The sequence below is a fragment of the Astyanax mexicanus genome, chromosome 13 (assembly GCF_023375975.1).
Source record: "Astyanax mexicanus isolate ESR-SI-001 chromosome 13, AstMex3_surface, whole genome shotgun sequence".
Taxonomy (NCBI): domain Eukaryota; kingdom Metazoa; phylum Chordata; class Actinopteri; order Characiformes; family Acestrorhamphidae; genus Astyanax; species Astyanax mexicanus.
Genome location: NC_064420.1, coordinates 13,228,953 through 13,249,043, shown reverse-complemented (window position 1 = coordinate 13,249,043; position 20,091 = coordinate 13,228,953). Strand labels below are relative to the sequence as shown.

At 37.6% G+C, this 20,091-nt stretch overlaps 1 protein-coding gene across 1 annotated transcript in view; it reads left to right on the top strand.

Moving 5' to 3' along the window:
- The first annotated feature begins 2,509 nt into the window (after positions 1-2,509).
- The window catches only part of epm2a (EPM2A glucan phosphatase, laforin), a 38,369-nt gene continuing 20,787 nt past the window's right edge, over positions 2,510-20,091 (top strand). Inside the window, exons 1-2 of the mRNA XM_007233413.3 lie at positions 2,510-3,045; positions 15,076-15,250. Coding sequence (XP_007233475.2) covers positions 2,796-3,045; positions 15,076-15,250 — 425 coding nt within the window. The 5' untranslated portion in view covers positions 2,510-2,795. The remainder of the gene's footprint in view (positions 3,046-15,075; positions 15,251-20,091) is intronic.

Below are 20,091 nucleotides of genomic sequence, written 5' to 3'. Positions count from 1 at the left end.
TTTATTTAATTTATTCATTTATTTACTTATTTATTTTAACTTAGGGACTGATGAGGAAACTGTGAGCGTTGTGATTGGCTCAGTTCAACGGTAGTCAACATCCTATCTAAAAGGGATCAGCTGTCCCATTTCCCCAATTACAGCTCCTTCCCTCCATTCCTCCTCCTCCTCTCCTCTCCTCGATTCCTCCACCTTCTTCCGGGGTAGGAGAGGAGGAGTAGCAAAAGTTTCTGGACGCAGCCACTGAGTACATTTTCCCTGGGATGTCTATACAACAAAACTAAACTACTATATCACACATCACATGATGGGTCACTGAATATATATATATATATATATATATATATATATATATATATATATATATATATATATATATATATATATATATATATATATATATATATATATATATATATTTTTTTTTAATTGAGTGCCAGAATGTACAATATTTTGATAGCAATGCATCTAGCATCAGAAATAGACTGCACAAAAATATTAAGGGTCTGTTGGTTGTTCCCCACCACACATAAGGAGTTGAAAAGAGGAGCATCTCTGGAGTTATTAGAAAACTCAGTGACCCCAGAACACATAAGTATTTTGTTTGGAGCCACTGAACTGTGGTCCATTCTGTTGTAGCCTTTACTCAGAAAGGTCAGTTGTTTGGTTGAGTGAGTCTACACAATATATGTTTCCTGAACCTGATTTTGCTTGTTGTACCACACCAAAAGCCAACTCTTCATGTCTATTTGTGGCTTTTCCTGAGGCTGGTGTCATTGACCAGGGAATCTATGTTAATAAATTTTTACTTAAAGGCAGCTTATAAGGAATAAACCAGTTAATAAAATCTAATTAAAAAGGTTGGTCATTAAGCCCAGATGCATGTAATAAGTCATGATATTTTTGGGTTAAGCTTCTATAGTTATTAACATGATATAGTCTGGGCAGTATTTTTATATATTTTAATTTATTTTTGGCAGGTAGTTGTACGATGGACTGGCCATTGTAAACAACTAGACAATAAATGGCACATTATGCAGATAAAAATGAAGTTTTAATGTTGGCTTAGCTGTTTAAATCTATTCATGGTGTTTGAATAAATAGGTAAAAAACAAAAAAAGTAAAATTTTGTCAAATGTTATCCAAAATCTGAGGACAGTATAAATCCTGTGTTTGATAGCAATGTAAGCCAATAGCTTCTCCTGTTTTCAAGTAAATAAGGACATTTCAGTTTTTTAATGTCTTAGGCCTGTACTGGACATCCCTTGTGTAGACCACTGATGCTGACACAGGCATCACAGCTTTTTTACCATGCTAAAAAATTATGGTGATGTGTACCGCACCCATCCAACATGCACATGTGGGCCACAAATGGCTGTAATGTGGGCTAGGTGCGTTTCATTGGGCTTTAGATGGGCATGAGTGAGATTGTATATGTGTTTTTACTGGGACCCAGCCTGTCTCACCATTAAAGTCTTAATCTCACATGTGTCCTAATCTCACATGTGTCCTATCTAGGTCCTGTGTGCATTGTACAACCCAGATGGGGCCCATGTTTAACCCCTTCTGGTCCCATTAATAATCCTGATTGGGCCCATCACTGACATCTACATGTGGTGCCAACATGGAACCTGATGAAAAAAAAAAACATCTAGATCCCATTGGGGCTAGTTACACAGGTCCCACAAGGGCATGCTATCTGGACTGTGCTACGACTAATAGGGATTAAAGGAGAAATACAGTGTGAAATGAACTTGGTTGTAGTAAATCATGATAACAAGAGGGATTGCCCTCATCATGAGTTCTCAAGTTTACCAAGACATTTTGCAGGACCTTAACCCAGTTGAGATGCTGTGGCATGACCTAAAGAGAGATTTACACCAGATATCCCAAAAATATTGCTGAACTGAAACAGTTTTGTTTGGGGAATGGTCCAAAAATTCCTCCTGATTGTTGTGCAGGTCTGATCTGTAGCTACAGGAAACGTTTGGTTGAGGTTATTTCTGCCAAAGGAGGGTCAACCAGTTATTAAATCCAAAGGTTCGCATATTTTCCACTTGTCCTGTAAATGTTAACATGTTGTGTTTAATAAAACCATGAAAACATATATATTTATTATTTTTTAAGCATACTGTGTTTGTCTATTGTTGTGACTTAGATGAAGATTAGAACCCATTAATGACCAAATTATACAGAAATCCATGTAATCCCAAAGAGTTCACATACTTTTTCTTGCAACTGTATATTATATAGCTGACGAATACAGTGATCAGAAGTAAATCAGAAGAAGAAAACTATTTTTAAAATATTTTTAATCACATATTTAAAAATGCTCACCTTACAGGATCATTTTACATAAATAATCATTTCAGTGATTATAACAGTAACCTTCCTGTCCTCTAGCTGTTGCTAGTCTGCAGATTTACTCTCTAATGCATTATGGGAATTGTAGTTTTTAGCGAGCGTGTTCAGGGCCGGCTGCGTTGTAATGCGTCGGTTTAAAAACTACAACTTAAACAAAACAAGCGAGCTGAACCCACACGAGTATCTGAGTTTAACAGAATTTAACAACCATCCAGAAGGTTAAATACAATAGGTTTAAGCCTTCATTAATAAATAATCATTAATCAGACAGCCGTTATTCTCGCAGCTCGAGCGGAACGCGGCAGAGCTCCTGTGCTGGCGGTATTTTTAGCTCCGGGTTTTTCTCCGCTGCTCTTTAATGTCAGAGGTCTCTCACACACCGGCTCTATAGACCCGGACTGAACCCGCGCTGCTCTCAGTCCCTGTTAGAGATGCTGGTTTTCAGGTTCGGGGTGATTCTGACCCCCGCCCGCCCGGACACGGAGGTGTTTGTGCTGGGCTCCCGCCCGGAGCTCGGCCACTGGAGCCCCGATAAAGCCGTCCGGATGAGCGCGGCGCGGCCGCTGCTGTCCACCCGCGAACCCTGCCTGTGGACCGGCCAGGTGCAGCTCGCCGAGCCGTTCACCGACAAGCACTGGTTCAAGTTCATACAGCGGGTCGACGGGAACTATGTGTGGGAAGGTATCAACATATAATCCTCAGTACTCACATATTCAACCGAGTGGACTTTATTAATACATTATATATATATATATATATATATATATATATATAAACAATAACAACCTCAAAACTTGAAGCCACATTTTATAACAAGAATTTATTATACAATTCCTCTTGTATATACTCATTTATCTATTTTTGTCATAGTCATACAATTTACACCCTACTTTTGAAATAAAAGGCAGACTGGATATAATTTTTACTGTAATATAATTTTGAAGTAATTTACATTCTGAAAACATTGAGGGCTTTGGGGTCTCCTACAAGATTGGGGGTCTCCTAAAAGGAGAAGCTTCCTGTTCACACATTTTTGATCAATTACACAAATCAACCCAAATTCTGCATGTTTGAAAAAACATATAAAAACTAGACAACCATAACAAAACAAACTGTTTGGAGGACATGAAATGTTTGATTTGTATTCAGAAAAAATTTTTGATTTTATGATTTTTATTCAGTATACAGTATTTTCAAATTGACTTTAAATATTTTATATTACATTCACAATTAGGATTTTTAGTAATGTTTTTTTCAAACATGAAACCTTTATATGTGATGCTTGAATAGAAATCCTCTAGATACAGTCCTCGGAAGCTTTGCTGTGTGTGAAAGAGCATTTTCCTGGAAACCCTGAATCACATTGCTAAGCTGTTAGTTTTCCTCATATTTCTACTGCAGGTAGCCGACTGTTGTATGTGATGGCCCCCTAGGTTACAACCAGGGGCAGATCTAGCCATTTTGGGTCCCTAGGCAAAATATAAACAAGGGGCCCTAATTCTTAAAACACACACATAAACCAAATAACTAGAAATGGAACGATCGATCGGCAGTGTATCGGTATCGGCTGATTTTCAGCCAAAATACGGTATAGGCGATCGGCAGATATTCTTCTGATTTTAGCCAATCTGATTCAGGAGTTTACGGTTAAGCAGTTAATCAGAGCTCTGTACCAGGTTTGTCTGCCACCTGTGTGGCATTAATGTGGCATTTGGCCCCAACCAATATCAGTATCGGCGATCGGCCGATCGTGGTGAAAGGTGATCGGCGATCAGAATCGGCCCCAAAAACACTGATCACTGATAAAAAAGGAGGTGAATTTTGGCAGTGCATCTGCGATTCTTTTGCTCTCTGTCCGTTTCTTTAGTTTAGCAGAACCACTTTCATAACTCCGCTTCATTTTCACTGTGACAGCTCTCACTCTAGTCGCGTACAGTTCCCGCTGTTTTGGTTTAAAGTCACGTCGTGTGGCACATTGCTACGTCATCATATTATGGACTAGTTCAATGCAAGCAACGGAGGGGGGGGTATGTGTGTTTGGACCATTAGTATTTAGACATTAACTTGGTATTCTACTGATATTTCTGTTGTTTTTTTAATAAAAATATGTTTTTTCTTTTCTTTACATAAGTAACAAATTAAAATTGTTTTTGGTGTATTTACTGTAGCTGGGATGGTCAGATTTGGGGGCCCCTATGGAGGACAGATTTGGTTGAGGCCCTAGGCAAATGCCTAGGTTTGCCTAATTAAAGAACCGCCTTTGGTTACAAAACCAGGCAGGATTGAAAATCAGTTTAAAAAATATGTATCAAAATCACAGATGAATTAGCCAGAGGCAGAGCATAATAAAGTTAAAACATGTGAATTTGTTGTAAGAACCTCCTTGTTAAATATATGGAAATAGGTTAAATATATAAGGAAATAGAAGGGAGTGTTGTCATCTGTGTTAGAATTAAAATAATTTAACATATTTCTAGTTATGTAAATCAGACATTACGTTCTGCAGTGTTTACTAAGCTACACTGCTGGGCAAAATAGGGGCTGAAAAATTCTACATAAAATGCATCAAATGCTTATTGTCTTTGTCAAACTGTCAAAATGTATTTGAAAAAACTGCACATTTAATTTGTTCACTTTTTTACAAAATGTGACTGTGTCAGTTTTATCATTTTTATCATTTGATTGCTTTTTGGTAATCTGACAGTGTCTAAATTAGGGGTCCAAGCACCGTAGGTGTTGGAACCCTATTGGAATTGCTCAGAGTTTTCTTATTATTATTTTTATTCTTTAAAAAATGTTGTAGAGCAGTATTGAAGGTCATCCAAACTTTAAATTTGGCAGAGAGGTACTGTAATGTACCCACTACTCAGGCAAAAGAAATGACCTAAGTTGGCCTGATGGTGGCACTATAAAGCAATGTTTTGAATTTGGGTTAGTATCTCAGCAACTGTGACATGTAGAGTGAAACATTTTGAATCTTATTCCGGCAAGTTTTCTGCATTAACGACTCATTGTAAGTTTTTAGCTCCGCCCACATCCACCACTGCCATATTTAGCAAAATCTACAAAACATATTTTTTCTACTGTTTGTTGATTTTTAAATTATATACATATATTATTATAGACAATATAGGTATCAAAATGTTCAGCAGAGTGATTTTGATCAAGATTTATTTAAATGTTCATATTTATTAACATTGCTGCTATATGCAAATTAGTCATCCTGGGGTGGAGATTAGTTAAGATAAATGGCTTAAAATCAAGATTAAGAGTTAAGATTAAAATTAAGAGTTTTGCTAAACACATAATTCTTTGAAAGGCATTCAGGTTTCACCCCAATTAAACGATAGGTGGTGCTATAAAAACAAAAAAAATGTTTCTCAATAACTAGGGTTCCAATTAAGTGAGCATTTTGTCTCCTCTGATTGGTCAGAGCTGTCTGTCGCGGGAGCAAGAAAGTAAATATTGTGAGAAGATTCTGTGTTCCAGGGTGTATATATGTGCAGTGACAGTGCTGCTTTAACACAGAACACTGAAAATTTGCTGCTGTGCTTTTAAACAAACTGTTTTCAACGTGACGTGCAGCATGGCAGCAAGTAGTGAACGCTGCACATATCACCCTCAATGTGAACAGCATGGAGCATCAGAGACTGTGTTTGTTCATAGCAGTATATTATCTGGCTAATATGTCAGATTAAACTGCATTTTATCAGCAGTTTAGCTCGATTAAAAAGAAGTATATTTGATCACATTTTCACCACATGCGAACCCCTCCATGGGCAAATTACAGGGGGAGTTGGGGTCAAACTTGGTGGCTTAACTAATTACGTAAAATATAAATACCGCATTATTGATTCCAAATTATTCGCATCAATGCTTTAATGTTGACAGCCCTAAAACAAACACAATGGATGATAACATAATCAACAAAATAAATAGGGTCATAACTATTTATTACGCCGTAATTGCTGCTGTCATTTTACTTTATTTAGAATGACAATACCGTAGACATGTTGTGAACAAAGTGTCCATTAGTTGGTCCCTTCAGCACTGCCCTATCAGGGTGTGAGGATTTTGTCTCCTAAGGGCCCTGCAAAGACCTCATTTATGCTCTTTGGACAGTGCTGTCATACTCAGGCTATCAGGCAGACTTCCCAGGCTATCAATTCTAGGCTTGGCTCAAGCATTAGAATGACATGTCTGAGTTTTCCCAGCAGGCCTCATCAAATCTGAAGACCAGTCAAGCGTATGTTCGTCACCAAGACTTTTTAAATGATGTTTAGTCTGTGTGAATGACTAGAACTAGTTCATAAAGAACTAAGAAGCTTTATCATCTTCAGTATGCTAAAATTCATCATTTATGGCATTTGGGATTCTCTGTGGGCCAACTGGCCAAGTAGTTGGCCAAAGTGTGGCTGATTACAACCCTATTAGGTTAATGCACAACACTTAACACCCAGAGTATTAATGCACTCATATACTGATCAGTTATAGATCATATAAATTTATTACATGCTTGAGTCCACAGCATATGCTGTCTATTATTTTAATGTAGATCTGACTGTTTCTGCATTTTAAAGCATTTTTTTATATTTTGACATAATGTGAATTAGACAGTCACTCCACTTTTGGACATAATGGGAATCTGGTGTTAAACTTAGCAGCTAGGTTGCTATTAAGAGAAATTCTAAACTACCAGCACAGAGTACTGTGTATTATTTATATGAGAGAAAATTATATCAAAACAAATCAAAATGTTTTGCCAACGTACCTGGTCTAGTATTTATTAATATAAATATACAGCTCTGGAAAAGATTAAGAGATCACTTAAGTTTCTGAATCAGTTTCTCTTATTTTGCTACAGGTTTATGTTTGAGTTAACTTAACATTTTTGTTTTATTCTATAAACTCCTGACATTTCTCTTAAATATCAAATAAAAATATTGTCATTTAGAGCATTTATTTGCAGAAAATGAGAAATGGCTGAAATAACAAAAAAGATGCAGAGCTTTCAGACCTCAAATAATGCAAAGAAAACAAGTTCATATTCATAAAGTTTTAAGAGTTCACAAATCAATAATTGGTGCAATAACCCTGTTTTTAAATCACAGTTTGCATGCATCTTGGCATGTTCTCCTCCACCAGTCTTACACACTGCTTTTGGATAACTTCATGTCAATTCTGGTGCAATAATTCAAGCAGTTCAGCTTGGTTTGATGGCTTGTGATCATCCATCTTCCTCTTAATTATATTCCAATTGTTTTCAATTTGGTAAAACCAAAGAAACTCATAATTTTTAAGTGGTCTCTTATGTTTTTCCAGAGCTGTATATTAATTTAAGTGTGCATTTCTTTTTTTATATCAACAACAATAATAATAACAGTAATGGACACAAAACAAGCTTTTTGTCATGGTTTGTACAGAATGCAGACACGTACAGATACTGATAAAACAATGTTTATTATAGAATAAACAAAGGTAGATCGTGGTCGGTACAGAAAAACAGGTGATCACCAATAACAGGAGCAACGTAGACAAAACCATACCATAACCATGAAACAGTCCAGAGTTCATACCAGCAGCAGATATCCAGCAGCAGAGATAATCCAAGAGGCAGTAGTGAAAACACAGTCCAGGTCAAACACAAAAAAAATCCAATATCAGAGGCAAAGGCAATAATCAGCGTCGAGAAAACAAAAGGCAAGGTCATACACGAAAAAAGCAGAGACAGGTAATTCAGAAACGCTTCGTAATGATGTAGAACCAACAATACTAGTGGGTGTGTGTGTGTGGTGTGCTCTTATATAGTGCCAGTAATCAGTATTCAGGATATCCTGGAGGAAGCAGGTGAGGTGTCATGTGATCAGGTGTGTGTGTGATGTCAGCGGGTGGTGCGTTCTGGGTAGTGTAGTTGTTAGACTGAGAGCCTCCGTTGGAGCTGGGTGTGGAAGGGACAGAGGAGCTAACAGCACCAGACGTGACACTTTTCTTGTTGTTATCAGTAACAAATACAGTAACTTGTAAACTAACTTAGTTACTTTGTATGTTTTAAAGGAGTAATCAGTAATTTTTAAGTAATCATTACTTCAAAAAAAACTATGCCATCACTGGCATTATGACAATTATTTTGTTTTAATTTTTAGATTTTTAGATTTCTTTTGTACATATTTGTTTTACTTTTTGACAAAAATGAATTAAATCAGTTAATCCATTTTTATAGTTTATTCCCTTTCTTTTCCTCGTTTTCTTGCTATCATGCCACTGAAAACCTCCCTCACAGCTGTTATCCATTTTCCCTTTTCTTAGCCAATGTCCTCACATGAATGCTGCATGAATCTGGCTGTTCAGTCACATTGCTTTATATTGGATTTTAAACTGATTCCAATTCTAGATAGTTTAAAAAAAAGTAAAAACAACCAAATGTTTAGACAGTGAGTATATATTTTGTTCTCTCTGTTTCTCTCTACAGTAAAATAAGAACACTTGTAGTATACTACAAATGCTGCTGTAATAAACTGCATACTACATTTACTGCTATATAAAATAATAAATAGGACCGCAGGACCACCACAGAGTAGATATTTTTTGGGTAGTGGGACCTTCTTAGCACTGCATTTGACACTGGCATGGTGGTAGTGTGTTAATGTGTGTTGTTCTGGTACAAGTGGATCAGAAACAGAACTATCCTCAGTCCAGCAGTGACACTGAGGTGTTTAAAAACTCCAGCAGCACTGCTGTGTCTCATCCACTTATACCAACAAAACACACACTACTAACACACCACCACCATGCCAGTGTCTCTGCAGTGCTGACAATGATGCACCACCCAAATAATACCTGCTATAGCTGCTCTATGGTGGCCTCTCCTGTAGGGTCCTGATAATTGAGGAAGAGGGTTAAAGGAAGATAATAAACTCTGCAGAGCTAGAAAGTGCTGAGCTGAAAAAATGGACAGTGATGGTCGTCAAAATGTTATGCTTGATTGGTGTTAGACAGTACAGAACTACATTTACTAGTAACGTAATGTAATGTATTGCCCTGTCCTCGCCACTAGATGGCAGTGATAGAACAGAAAAACACTGTCAGAGATGTGCTCTTACTTCTGGATTCTTTTTGCATGCTAATATCTGTAAGAATTTCATTTAAATATGTTTTTTTTTTTTTTTTTGGGCTGAAGACTTTCCTTTAATTCACACCCCTGTGTTTCTGAGCTGCCAAAGTTTTGTGAAGGCAGAGAGTCAGAAAAGCTTTTCTCCGCTTCTTTCTTAGACCCTGTTGTTTCTTAATAGTCCTCTCTGTGTGTCTATGTGTGTTCCCATGTGCTTAATTCTGCAGATTCATCCCCGTCTCACCCTGAATGTGACTGCTTAACCTGCCAATCTCAAGCCTTCTTTCTGCTTCCTTTCTTTTTGCTTCTTTTCCTTTCTTTTTCTCTCTTTTCTTTTGGTTTTGTTGGCACGCTTGTGATTTCCGCCTCGTCAACAAGCACCGTGACTTCCGAAGGACACATGTGGCACATTTATTAAAACAATGTGTGCTGATTGGTGTGAGTGTGTGTGAGTGTGAGTGTGTGGATCTAGGCCAAGTTTTGCGGTGCGCCAACTCTCACTTCCACCTGCCAGCAGAGCGTTCCAAAAACATGCCTCAGGGTTCAGATAGAGAGAGATAGACGCTTTTATTGTCCTTGAAATGAAATTCTTTCCGCAGGCGAAAAAATTCTATTTATATCAAACTGACATATGGAAGGCAATGAAGGCATAAATCCCCCAAGTAACAAATACTAAACACAGCCAACTCAATCAGCCAACACAGCAACATGCCATACATGTCAAATGCCTACTGTCGCCATCTAACACAAAATAATCCCCAAACTTTACTGTCACACTTTTGTGTGAATCCATTTTCTCAATGTTTTTCATTGTTTTCCATCTTTTTCATTGTTTGACATAATATGAATCCAGAGATGTCAAGTAATGAAGTACAAACACTTTGTTACCTTACTTAAGTAGAAAAGTTATCTATACTTTACTGGAGTAACATTTTACTTTTCATGACATTTTCAAACAATTGTCTGAACTTTCTGCTTCTTACATTTTAAAAATAGCCTCGTTACTCATGTTTTCATTCTGGCTTCTCATCGTTCAGATTTATCCATATAAATCTCTCCATCCAGATAGAGTAAATCTAATTGTGGTTGGATAAGAAGTATAAATATATACCATCCCGACAATTTATTGTTTTATACGCGGTTTATTCATCGGACCTGCACACGTCACGTCACACTCCAGCAACAACATAGCAGACGTATGTAGCCTAGTATATCCGTGCAGAACTTGAGAGAAAGGTCCCAATTAAGCATCCTTAATATATTTGCATTGTACCAACATACATGCATTTTAAAGGGCATATATGCAGCTGAAACAGGGAGCCTAGTGCATCCCAAATTTATCAACATTAATATTTTAAAATAACATTATAGTCATGATAGCTTTTAGAAAAATGTGTTTTGGGGAGGGGGAGTGGTGGGTGAGGGCAGTGCCCTATAGGGCCCTGTGGTGCAGCCAAAGCTTTTGTCCTTAATCGTCATAACTGGCAGTTTCTCATTTTTTAGGTTTTTTTTTTTTATTTATTTATTTTACATAATGTGAATCTGACAGTTTCTTTTTTAACCATTGTTTCACTCTTTGACAATGTGAACCTGATTTCGATTTCAATATTTCTTATCATTTTTTAGATTTGTTTCTAAGGCCAATTATCCAACCCACTTATTAGGACTCCCCCTATCACTAGCGATGCCCCAACACACCAGGAGGGTAAAGACTAACACATGCCTTCTCCAACACATGTGAAGTCAGACTTCGCCACTTTTCAAACTGTTGCTGATGCAGCATTACCAAGTAGCATCACAGAGCACTCGGAGGAAAGTGTAGCGACTCGGTTCTGATACATCAGCTCACAGACGCCTCGTGCTGATTGACATCACCTTTTGTGATATGAGGAGAGAGCGCCATCTACCCTCCCAGAGAGAGCTAGTCCAGTTGTGGTCTCTCAGGGCTCTGGTAGCTGATGACAAGCTGCATGAATGGGATTCGAACCAGCAATTTTCCGATCGTAGTGGCAGTGCCTTAGTCCACTGGACTACTAGGAGCCCAATTTCTTGCCACCACCCCATCTCCTCCCTTTTAACTCTCTCTTCCTCCTAACCCTAATTATAGAAGACTGGGGACTCGCTTCCTAGGACAAGTTGAAGCTGCCCAAACTCCAGCCCCAGGTTCTATGAGTTTTCTCACCTCTCGTCTTTTTCGTCCCGAATAGCCATTAGCTGATGGCATGTTTTGAACTAGCAAATCACCTTTTGGCAGTTTCTCCATTTCTGTACTCTTTCTGCTTTTGACATAATCGGACAGTTTCTACAGTGTTCTTTTATAACTTTTTTTTACTTTTTGACATCAAATGAATCTGGCAGTTTCTCCATTTTTTTATCATTCATTCCTGCTAACCTTCCACTGGAAACCTCCGTCTAAATGCTGCTCATCAATGTAAGGAGATCATGATTAAGCAATAGAACACGAGAAGGAGTGTGTTATCACGAATAACATCACGGCTGTGATTCGGTCGTGATGTTATTCGTTATAACACACAACCTCGAGTGTTCTATTGCTTTTATACAACAGTTTTTTTTTTACGAAAGTTAGCTTGAAATTAAAATTGGGCTGAATAACTCTTAAAGTCTCCTCTCCTGCTCTGTGGAGTCGTCTTCAGGTGAACGCTGCGCATTTTTGAGCATTTCTGCTTGTTTTGCTGGGTGATGTTGGTTTTAGCTAGCTGGCTGGACTGTGGTTGATTAGCGTAGCTTGCTTTAGCTCAGCATTAACTTAGCTTAGCCTAGCCTGGCTGGTTAGCGTTCTGGCTGTCAGATGGCATTAACCGAGCGATTTTCTTTCCCTTTTTTCCACGAAAGACGAGCCAGCGTTGCGGGCTGCGGGCAAGCGTGCCGCGGCTGAGCGCTAGCCTGTGCTAAGCTAACGCTGCTGCGGGTGTCCTGTGTGTATACGCCGTTACTTGGCAACGCGTCGGCGGAGTGATACAAGTTTAGTGTGAGAAGGCCGTGATGTTATCACATATATCAGCACGACTAGAGCACTTCTCAACCAAGTCGGGACCAACTGTTGTATAAGTTCAAATAACTATATGAAGGAAATGAACATAAAACAATTTGAGAGGGTGAAGCTACAGACTAAACATCTAACACAATATTTAATTCGTTCCAGATGCAGCTCATTTGCTGCTTTACTACTGTTTTTAACTTAACTCAATATGTATTGTTGACCAAACTGACGTGAAATACGCAGAAGATTTTTTAAACTAAACTGAGAATGAGTTAACTCAAAAATCGTCTATTATTTTACCAGTATAAGTTGGCCTGACTTCACCTTCTCTGTATTTGTTGTATTGAATCTTTTTATAAAATGCCATTGCAGGCCTCCTTATTATAGCTATCCTGACTTTAATGATGCAGGTTATGTATCTCTTGCTGCTGTAATAACCCAGCAGTAGCATAAGCGTTAATATTTAATAAGAATGAAAGTGAAGCATAGACTCCATGTCTGGTCCTGTCTCATAAGTTGTCCCGCCGGCTCATGGCTGACAGGATGGGGACGATGATAAATGAGCAAATCTGCGGCATCTTCCTGCTTCCGCCGGCATGAGTCTGTGTGGGCCTGGGAGAAGATATATTGTGGTGTGAAAAAGTATTTGTCCCCTTACAGATTTCAATTGTTTTCGCATTTTTGCCATACTTACATTTTTATTAGTTATTATTACTTAACTTTATTATTAGACAAAAACAACCTGAGTAAATATAAAATTAAGATTTCATTTATTAAGGGGAAAAAAAACTAACCAAACCAATCTAGCACTTTTTGAAAAAGTGTTCTGTGATTAATCACACTTAAAAAAGCTTTTTTCACTATTTTCACTACTAACCACAACCAGGCCTGATTACTGCCAGACCTATAGAATCAAGAAATCACTTAAATAGATCCTGTCTGACAACATGAAACAGCTAAAAGATCTCAAAAACAACACATTATGCCGTGATCTGAAGAAACTCAAAAACAGATGAGAAAACAAAGTCATTCTAGACGTCTATCATTTTGAAAAAGGAACAAAGTCATTTCTAAGGCTTTGGGACTCCAGCAGACCACAGTGAGAGCCGTTATTCACAAAAAATCACATATGGAACAGTAGTAAATGCTCTCATGAGTGTCTGGCTTACCAAAATTACTCCAAAAGGGCATGGAGAACTCATCCAAGAAGTCACAAAAGAACCCAGAACAACATTTAAATAACTGCGAAGCTCACTTTCTTAGTTAAGGTCCATGTTAATAATTCAGTAATTAAAAATTAACAGAGAGAAAGTGATATCCATGGGAGAGTTTCAAAGCAAAAAAACACTGCTGATAAAAATAGCACATTTGACAAAAAAAACAAAACATCTTGATGATCCCCAGGACTTTGGGTAAATATTCTTTGAACTGACGTGACAAGGTTTTGGAAGGTGTGTGTCCTGTTACATCTGGCGTAAAACTAACACATCATTTCCAAAAAAGAACATCATACTGAACGTAAAACATGGCTAAATTGTTTTTTTTTTCTTTCTTTTTACCTTTAATAAATAAAAAAGTGCTCAAAGTGCTTTTTATATTTACTCAGGTTATCTTTGTCTGATATTAAAGTTGTTTGATAATCTGAAAATTATCACTATGACAAAAAAGCAAAAACAATAGAAATCTGTAGGGGACAAATACTTTTTCACACCACTGTAGATGCTGTGGTTTAAATGCATCAGCAGAGACCTAAACACAAAGCGCACATCATGAGCAGAACATCATTTTAAAACATCTGTAATTGTTAAAGGCTGTGTCAGAGCTGCAGTTGAACCTTCTTTGTCTGAGCCTTATTATGGTTACACAGATTCTCTCTCAGTTTTATTCAGATCGTGAAGAAATGAGCTGACCTAGCCCGACATTTCATGACCTTCCAGCCCCAATTAAGCAGAATTACCTGGACATTAGGGATGTTTTTTTAATTGGACGTGAAAAAAATTTAAAACGGTCTTTGCTTTATGGAGAACAACTACAGGTGCTGACCTGAACTCAGTCGGTCTGAAAAGTCCTGCATTTCTTTACCTGAACTGTGAACTTCTGTTTTGCAAAAATCTGATTTTTTTCAGTTTGTCAGTTTATCTAATTAACTGAGGCTGTTTTAAGAGACTAATTCAGCCAAACATGACGAAAAAACAGCCTGGGCAGCTCTAGCTGGTTAAACTTGCAATGGATTTGCAACTAAATAATAAAACTTATTTACTTTAACCTATGTTAAGTTTAAGTATTTTATCTGTTACAATACGTTTGCTCACAGAAAAATGTCTTAAATGTAGTTAAGACTAGAGCTGCTATTTACTGAACTGTTTATCAAATCCAAATTTAAATACCTGGAAATAAAAGCTGAAATGTTGATATTTAGTGACATCTCCAGGGGAGATACGGATTTCTTGTTTGTTGGTGTTATCAGTTTCATGGCTTCAGGTGTCAAATATATTGACTCAGTTTGTGGGAATCAGTGGGTTTTTGACAGACAGTCTTATTTAATCTCTTATGTTAAAATGATTTCTGATAAAACCATTCGCATGGTCAACTTTTCCTCCAGGTAACGGTCCCCATCATGACCGAGAGTGTGTGTACGACGAAAGAAACATGGTGGACGGGGTGTACTGTCACCCGATTGGTCACTGGATTGAGAAGAGCGGGCATACAGACGAGATGAAACACACTACAGACTTCTACTTCAGTGTCGCTGGAGAACAGGCCATGCACTTCTCTAAGTACGTACAGTGAACAGTGAGGTTTACAGGTTAGAAATCATTGTTCAAATGATTCAAATCAATGTTTTGAGCTAAATTTAGTTTAAGGTTAAATGTATAAACCAATAGTAACACATTTTGAGCACCTTCAGAGAATGAAATGAAACATGTTGGTACCACAATACTAAATACAAGTATTTAGGACAGTAATAAACATTGTTAAATGATTAAATAATGTCTCAATTTATTCCTAATTTAAACTATTTAAGACATTATTAAACATTGTTCTAAATAATAATGAACCGAGAAATTGCATAAAAAAAGAATAACAAATTAATTAATTAAATAATTCTGTTGTAAGTACTGTTAATCAATGTATCATTTATTGTAAAGCATTATCATATGTGTTAAGTTTCTAGTGACGAGTAAACTAGTATTATTCATCTATATATATATATATATATATATATATATATATATATATATATATATATATATATTGATAAAGAAGTCTAACAGCTTAAGAACAGTTTGGAAATGCCCACACAGGTATAAGTTGTGAGGTATTATCTTTTGAGTGAGGTTAAACACGAGCATGCTCATGGTAAGACATTACAGGAACCCCACATACGTATCCTGCAGGTAAGTGCAGCATTCTTAAGCCTCCTTGGGACATGGCAAAAGTCATGGGACACGGTACTAATTACACGACTCAGGACATTTGACGTTGCACTGTAATTCATCCAAGATTAGTAGAGTCTGACGTTCTAGTGCCTATTTAAATTGGTTTAAAACAGTAAAAAAAAATATTTAAGTGGAAAAAGATTTTTTAAAATAGGAATCAGTAGCACAATCTGATTGGCCGTAGGTGAGCTAGTGTGGAATGATCTTATAAAACAAATAAAATACCAGCAAATTAATATGATCAGTAATTCTATCATCTCAACTGGTAGTGTACTTTATTGGCTCAATGTTTCTGATTCATGTTTCTTTTTTCCTTTTCATTTCATATTATTTTCCTTCTTCTTCTCCTGTTTTGTTTAAGTGGCTTTTCTTCACTCATTCTCTCTCTCTCTCTCTCTCTCTCTCTCTCTCTCTCTCTTTCTCTCTTTCTTGTAGGTCGTAGTAAAGGGTGATGCTGTGTGTGATGGTCTTTAATAGGCTATAACAGGGTCATACTCACTGGAGGACAGAACATCACACACACCTGAGCCCAGTGTGTGTGTGTGTGTGTGTGTGTGAGTGAGAGAGAGAGAGAGAGAGAATATTTTCATTATCAATCTGCGATACAAACACTTTTATGAATATTAACTCTTTTGAATTGAAAAACCTGAGCAAGAGTGTGTGTGTGTGTGTGTGTGTGTGATTGAGTGAGATTTGACTCAGGTAGCAGTGGAGGGGAGGATGAAAGGCAGTGGATTAAAAGTGGAGAAGAAACGAAGGACAAAGGATCAAACCATGAGAAGCAGAAAAATGAAAACATCATTTATTTTTTAAAATGTCGTTCAGTTCATGTCATTCGCTTGATTGATCAGACAGCCCATTTCCTTTACTGCCGTCCTCATTTGCAGTCCTCCTGTGTGTGTGTGAGAGAGGGAGAGAGAGAGAGAGGGAGAGAGACAGCGTGAGAGTTTATGGTCACCTCCTTCTAAGCTTGCCTACTGTATGACTGTGCATTTATAGAGTAGTGGTGTAAGAAATTATTGATAAATTGAACTGTGGTGATGCTTTGTTTTGCAATATTCTATTGATTTTTAAAAACACAATATCGATTTTGATAATTAGTCTACATATAAAGACCGGTGGCAGACAGTGGTTTATTTAGTGTTGTGTTTAATCCCTGCCCAGAAAGCAATATCATATGGATCAAATCTCCCGGTTCTCAGAGCTCGTGTCAGTCAGGCTTTGTGAAGTTATCAGAAGGTTCAAAGTCATCGCCATCTTCAGCTTTTTACTCTTGTCTAATTTTAGCCGACTCTCTGGATTCAGCCAACAGGATTACTTTAGAAGCGTGTTGTGGCTCTATAGATAACCTTGTTAGTATTGTGTCAGATTGTGCCTATTTTAGGTTAGGAGATTGTTCTCCAGTTCTGCTGAATGGCTTTAGGGCTTTAGGGATGCTGCACAATTTTAGAGAAACGTCACTGCAAACATCAATCGATCACAGATTCAGCAAACCATTTTGGCCGGATACCACACCAAGCCTGAGTTGCATCGGTCCGACTCTAGACCTGAATCTAGGCCAAATACAAACTTGTATTGGTATTGACTGACAAATGCTTGGCTTACCAAAGGCTAGACCAAGTTCTGCATGTACCAACACCCCAGTTACCATGTATAATAGAACAATTGGTCTGAGCCACATGTTCCAACACTCCAGTTGCTAAGTATATTACAACAATTGGCCTGAGCTACATTTTCCAACTCTCCAGTTACTAAGTATAATACAACAATTGGCCTGAGCTACATTTTCCAACTCTCCAGTTACTTAGTATAATACAACAATTGGCCTGAGCTACATTTTCCAACTCTCCAGTTACTAAGTATAATACAACAATTGGCCTGAGCTACATTTTCCAACACTCCAGTTACTAAGTATAATACAACAATTGGCCTGAGCCACATGTTCCAACACTCCAGTTTCTAAGTATAATACAACAATTGGCCTGAGCTACATTTTCCAACACTCCAATTACTGACTATAATTCATTAATTGGCCTGAGCTACATTTTCCAACACTCCAGTTACTGACTATAATTCATCAATTGGCCTGAGCCACATGTTCCAACACTCCAATTACTAAGTATACTACAACAATTGGCCTTAGCCACATGTTCCAACACCCCAGTTGCCAAGTATAATACAACAATTGGCCTTAGCCACATGTTCCAACACCCCAGTTGCTGAGTATAATATGGAAATTGAACCAACCCTCATTTGCAAATTCTGCAGTCAACAAGTATTAGCCATTTTTGTCCCAATTCTGCATGGCTGATGCCGAGTTTCAGCTGATACTGACTTGAGTCGACTTATGCTTCACGCTATCTGGGAGATTTATTTGTTATTTGTATATTTATTAAGATGTTTATTTTTATTTTTTATATTCGTCCTAATTTTGCTTAATTATCAAGACTTTTAGCCGACACTTAGAATTTACTGATTTAGACATTTAGCTGCAGGGTAATTTTTAAAGTGGATTCTCGGGGTGACCACTGTGAGCAAGTGCTGACAATATCACTTGTGTTTTTTATATTTAGTAACAGAAGCACACTGAAAAGTTTAAATTTCTCTGAAGGTGTTCTGTGGTATCTGGCACCAAGGCAGCAGATCCTTCAAGCCTTATAAGTTGCATGGGGGGCATTGGTGAGTTGGGCAATCATTACCTTGTTGCTGGTTTATTTGTGCTATCTTGAAAATTTGTTAGAAGCTTGGTTCAACTTGCAGGTAGTAAATCAGGGTGTTTTCACACACAACCTGGAACACACAACCTTCTTGCTATACTTACTTTCCTGCTCCTGTTCCAGACAGCACTGGCCAATGAAAGGAGACTACTTGCTTTTGTGGTTTATTGGAACGTATTTTGGTACATTTGTGTTCCTGTGCAAAATCAGACTAAACCAAGGGGGAAAATGAACTAATCATCTGATCCAGACCAGAGAACCAAACTACAGGTGTGAAAATGCCCTCAGATTTGGGTAACACTTTATTTGGATGGTCCATGAAAGATGACTCATAGATACTCAACTAACATCTATTAACCAACTTCTATTAAACTTTTAAACTATTAAACTCTTGAATGTGCTATATAATAAGAAAGGGGCACGATGGATTAATTAACATTGCTTTGATACATCTGTCTACAGAGCTGCAGCGCCACGCGTGACAAGAAAGAAATCCTACCGTTTCTAAAAACTGCCGTGTCATCGCTCTCTGGAGTGAATCTGTGATTAATTGTGAAAAACTATAAAAAATTCTCCTTCAAAGTTTCTTTCACAGGCCATATTGCCCAGCTCTAGGCTGAACGTTAGTTGAGCATATATAAGGCATTTCTAATAAACCATCCCAATAAAGTGATACCCAGATTTGTTTTTCTAAGCAGATCTGTTGAGATGTCTGTTCACACTGTTATTCGCAAGTGATCAGATTGGATTTGCATGTCTGGACATCACAAATGTATCTTGTTGTATCAAGATTGGTGTCATTATCTAACCTTTGGTTGTCTTCCTGGACCCCTGCACTTCTGTCTCTCTGGATTTGATGAGACTGTTGTTCGTCGGGATTTCAGAGATTTTAAAAAACACTTGGTTTGGATTCTATTCCAACAAATCAGATTGTATGAGGTCTCCGGCTGTCTGGACTATCAAAACTCAATCTGGATAAAAATACAGTTATGTCAAAAATCTAATTTGGTCTGGCAGTCTGAACATAGGTTGAGCCACGGGCCATATATTTTCCAAGCCTTTACGTGACCACAAAAAAAACTGTTTTGGAAAGTGTAATGGGATGAAGGGCTACAGACCAGTAGCTCTCCCGTTGTTGAACCCAATTGCAGAACAGTTGAATTTAAAGCAGGTAAACCCAAGAAGAAATGAAAAAATAAATAAATAAACACACCCCTCCTCACTCTGGTTCGAACCCGTGTCGTCAGGTTCGCGGTCCAATAAACTACCACTGCTTTATACACAACCGCTACGTTATAAGGGAATATGGAGCCCAAAAACGGGCAGAAACTAAAGTCATGCCAAACGCAACAGAGAGACAGGGGAGAAATGTAAATAAAAGCTCATCAGAGAAGCATTTTATTTATTTCTTTTTTTTTTTCATTATTGTTCATTATGGTTCAAACAACCTCACATGCCAGA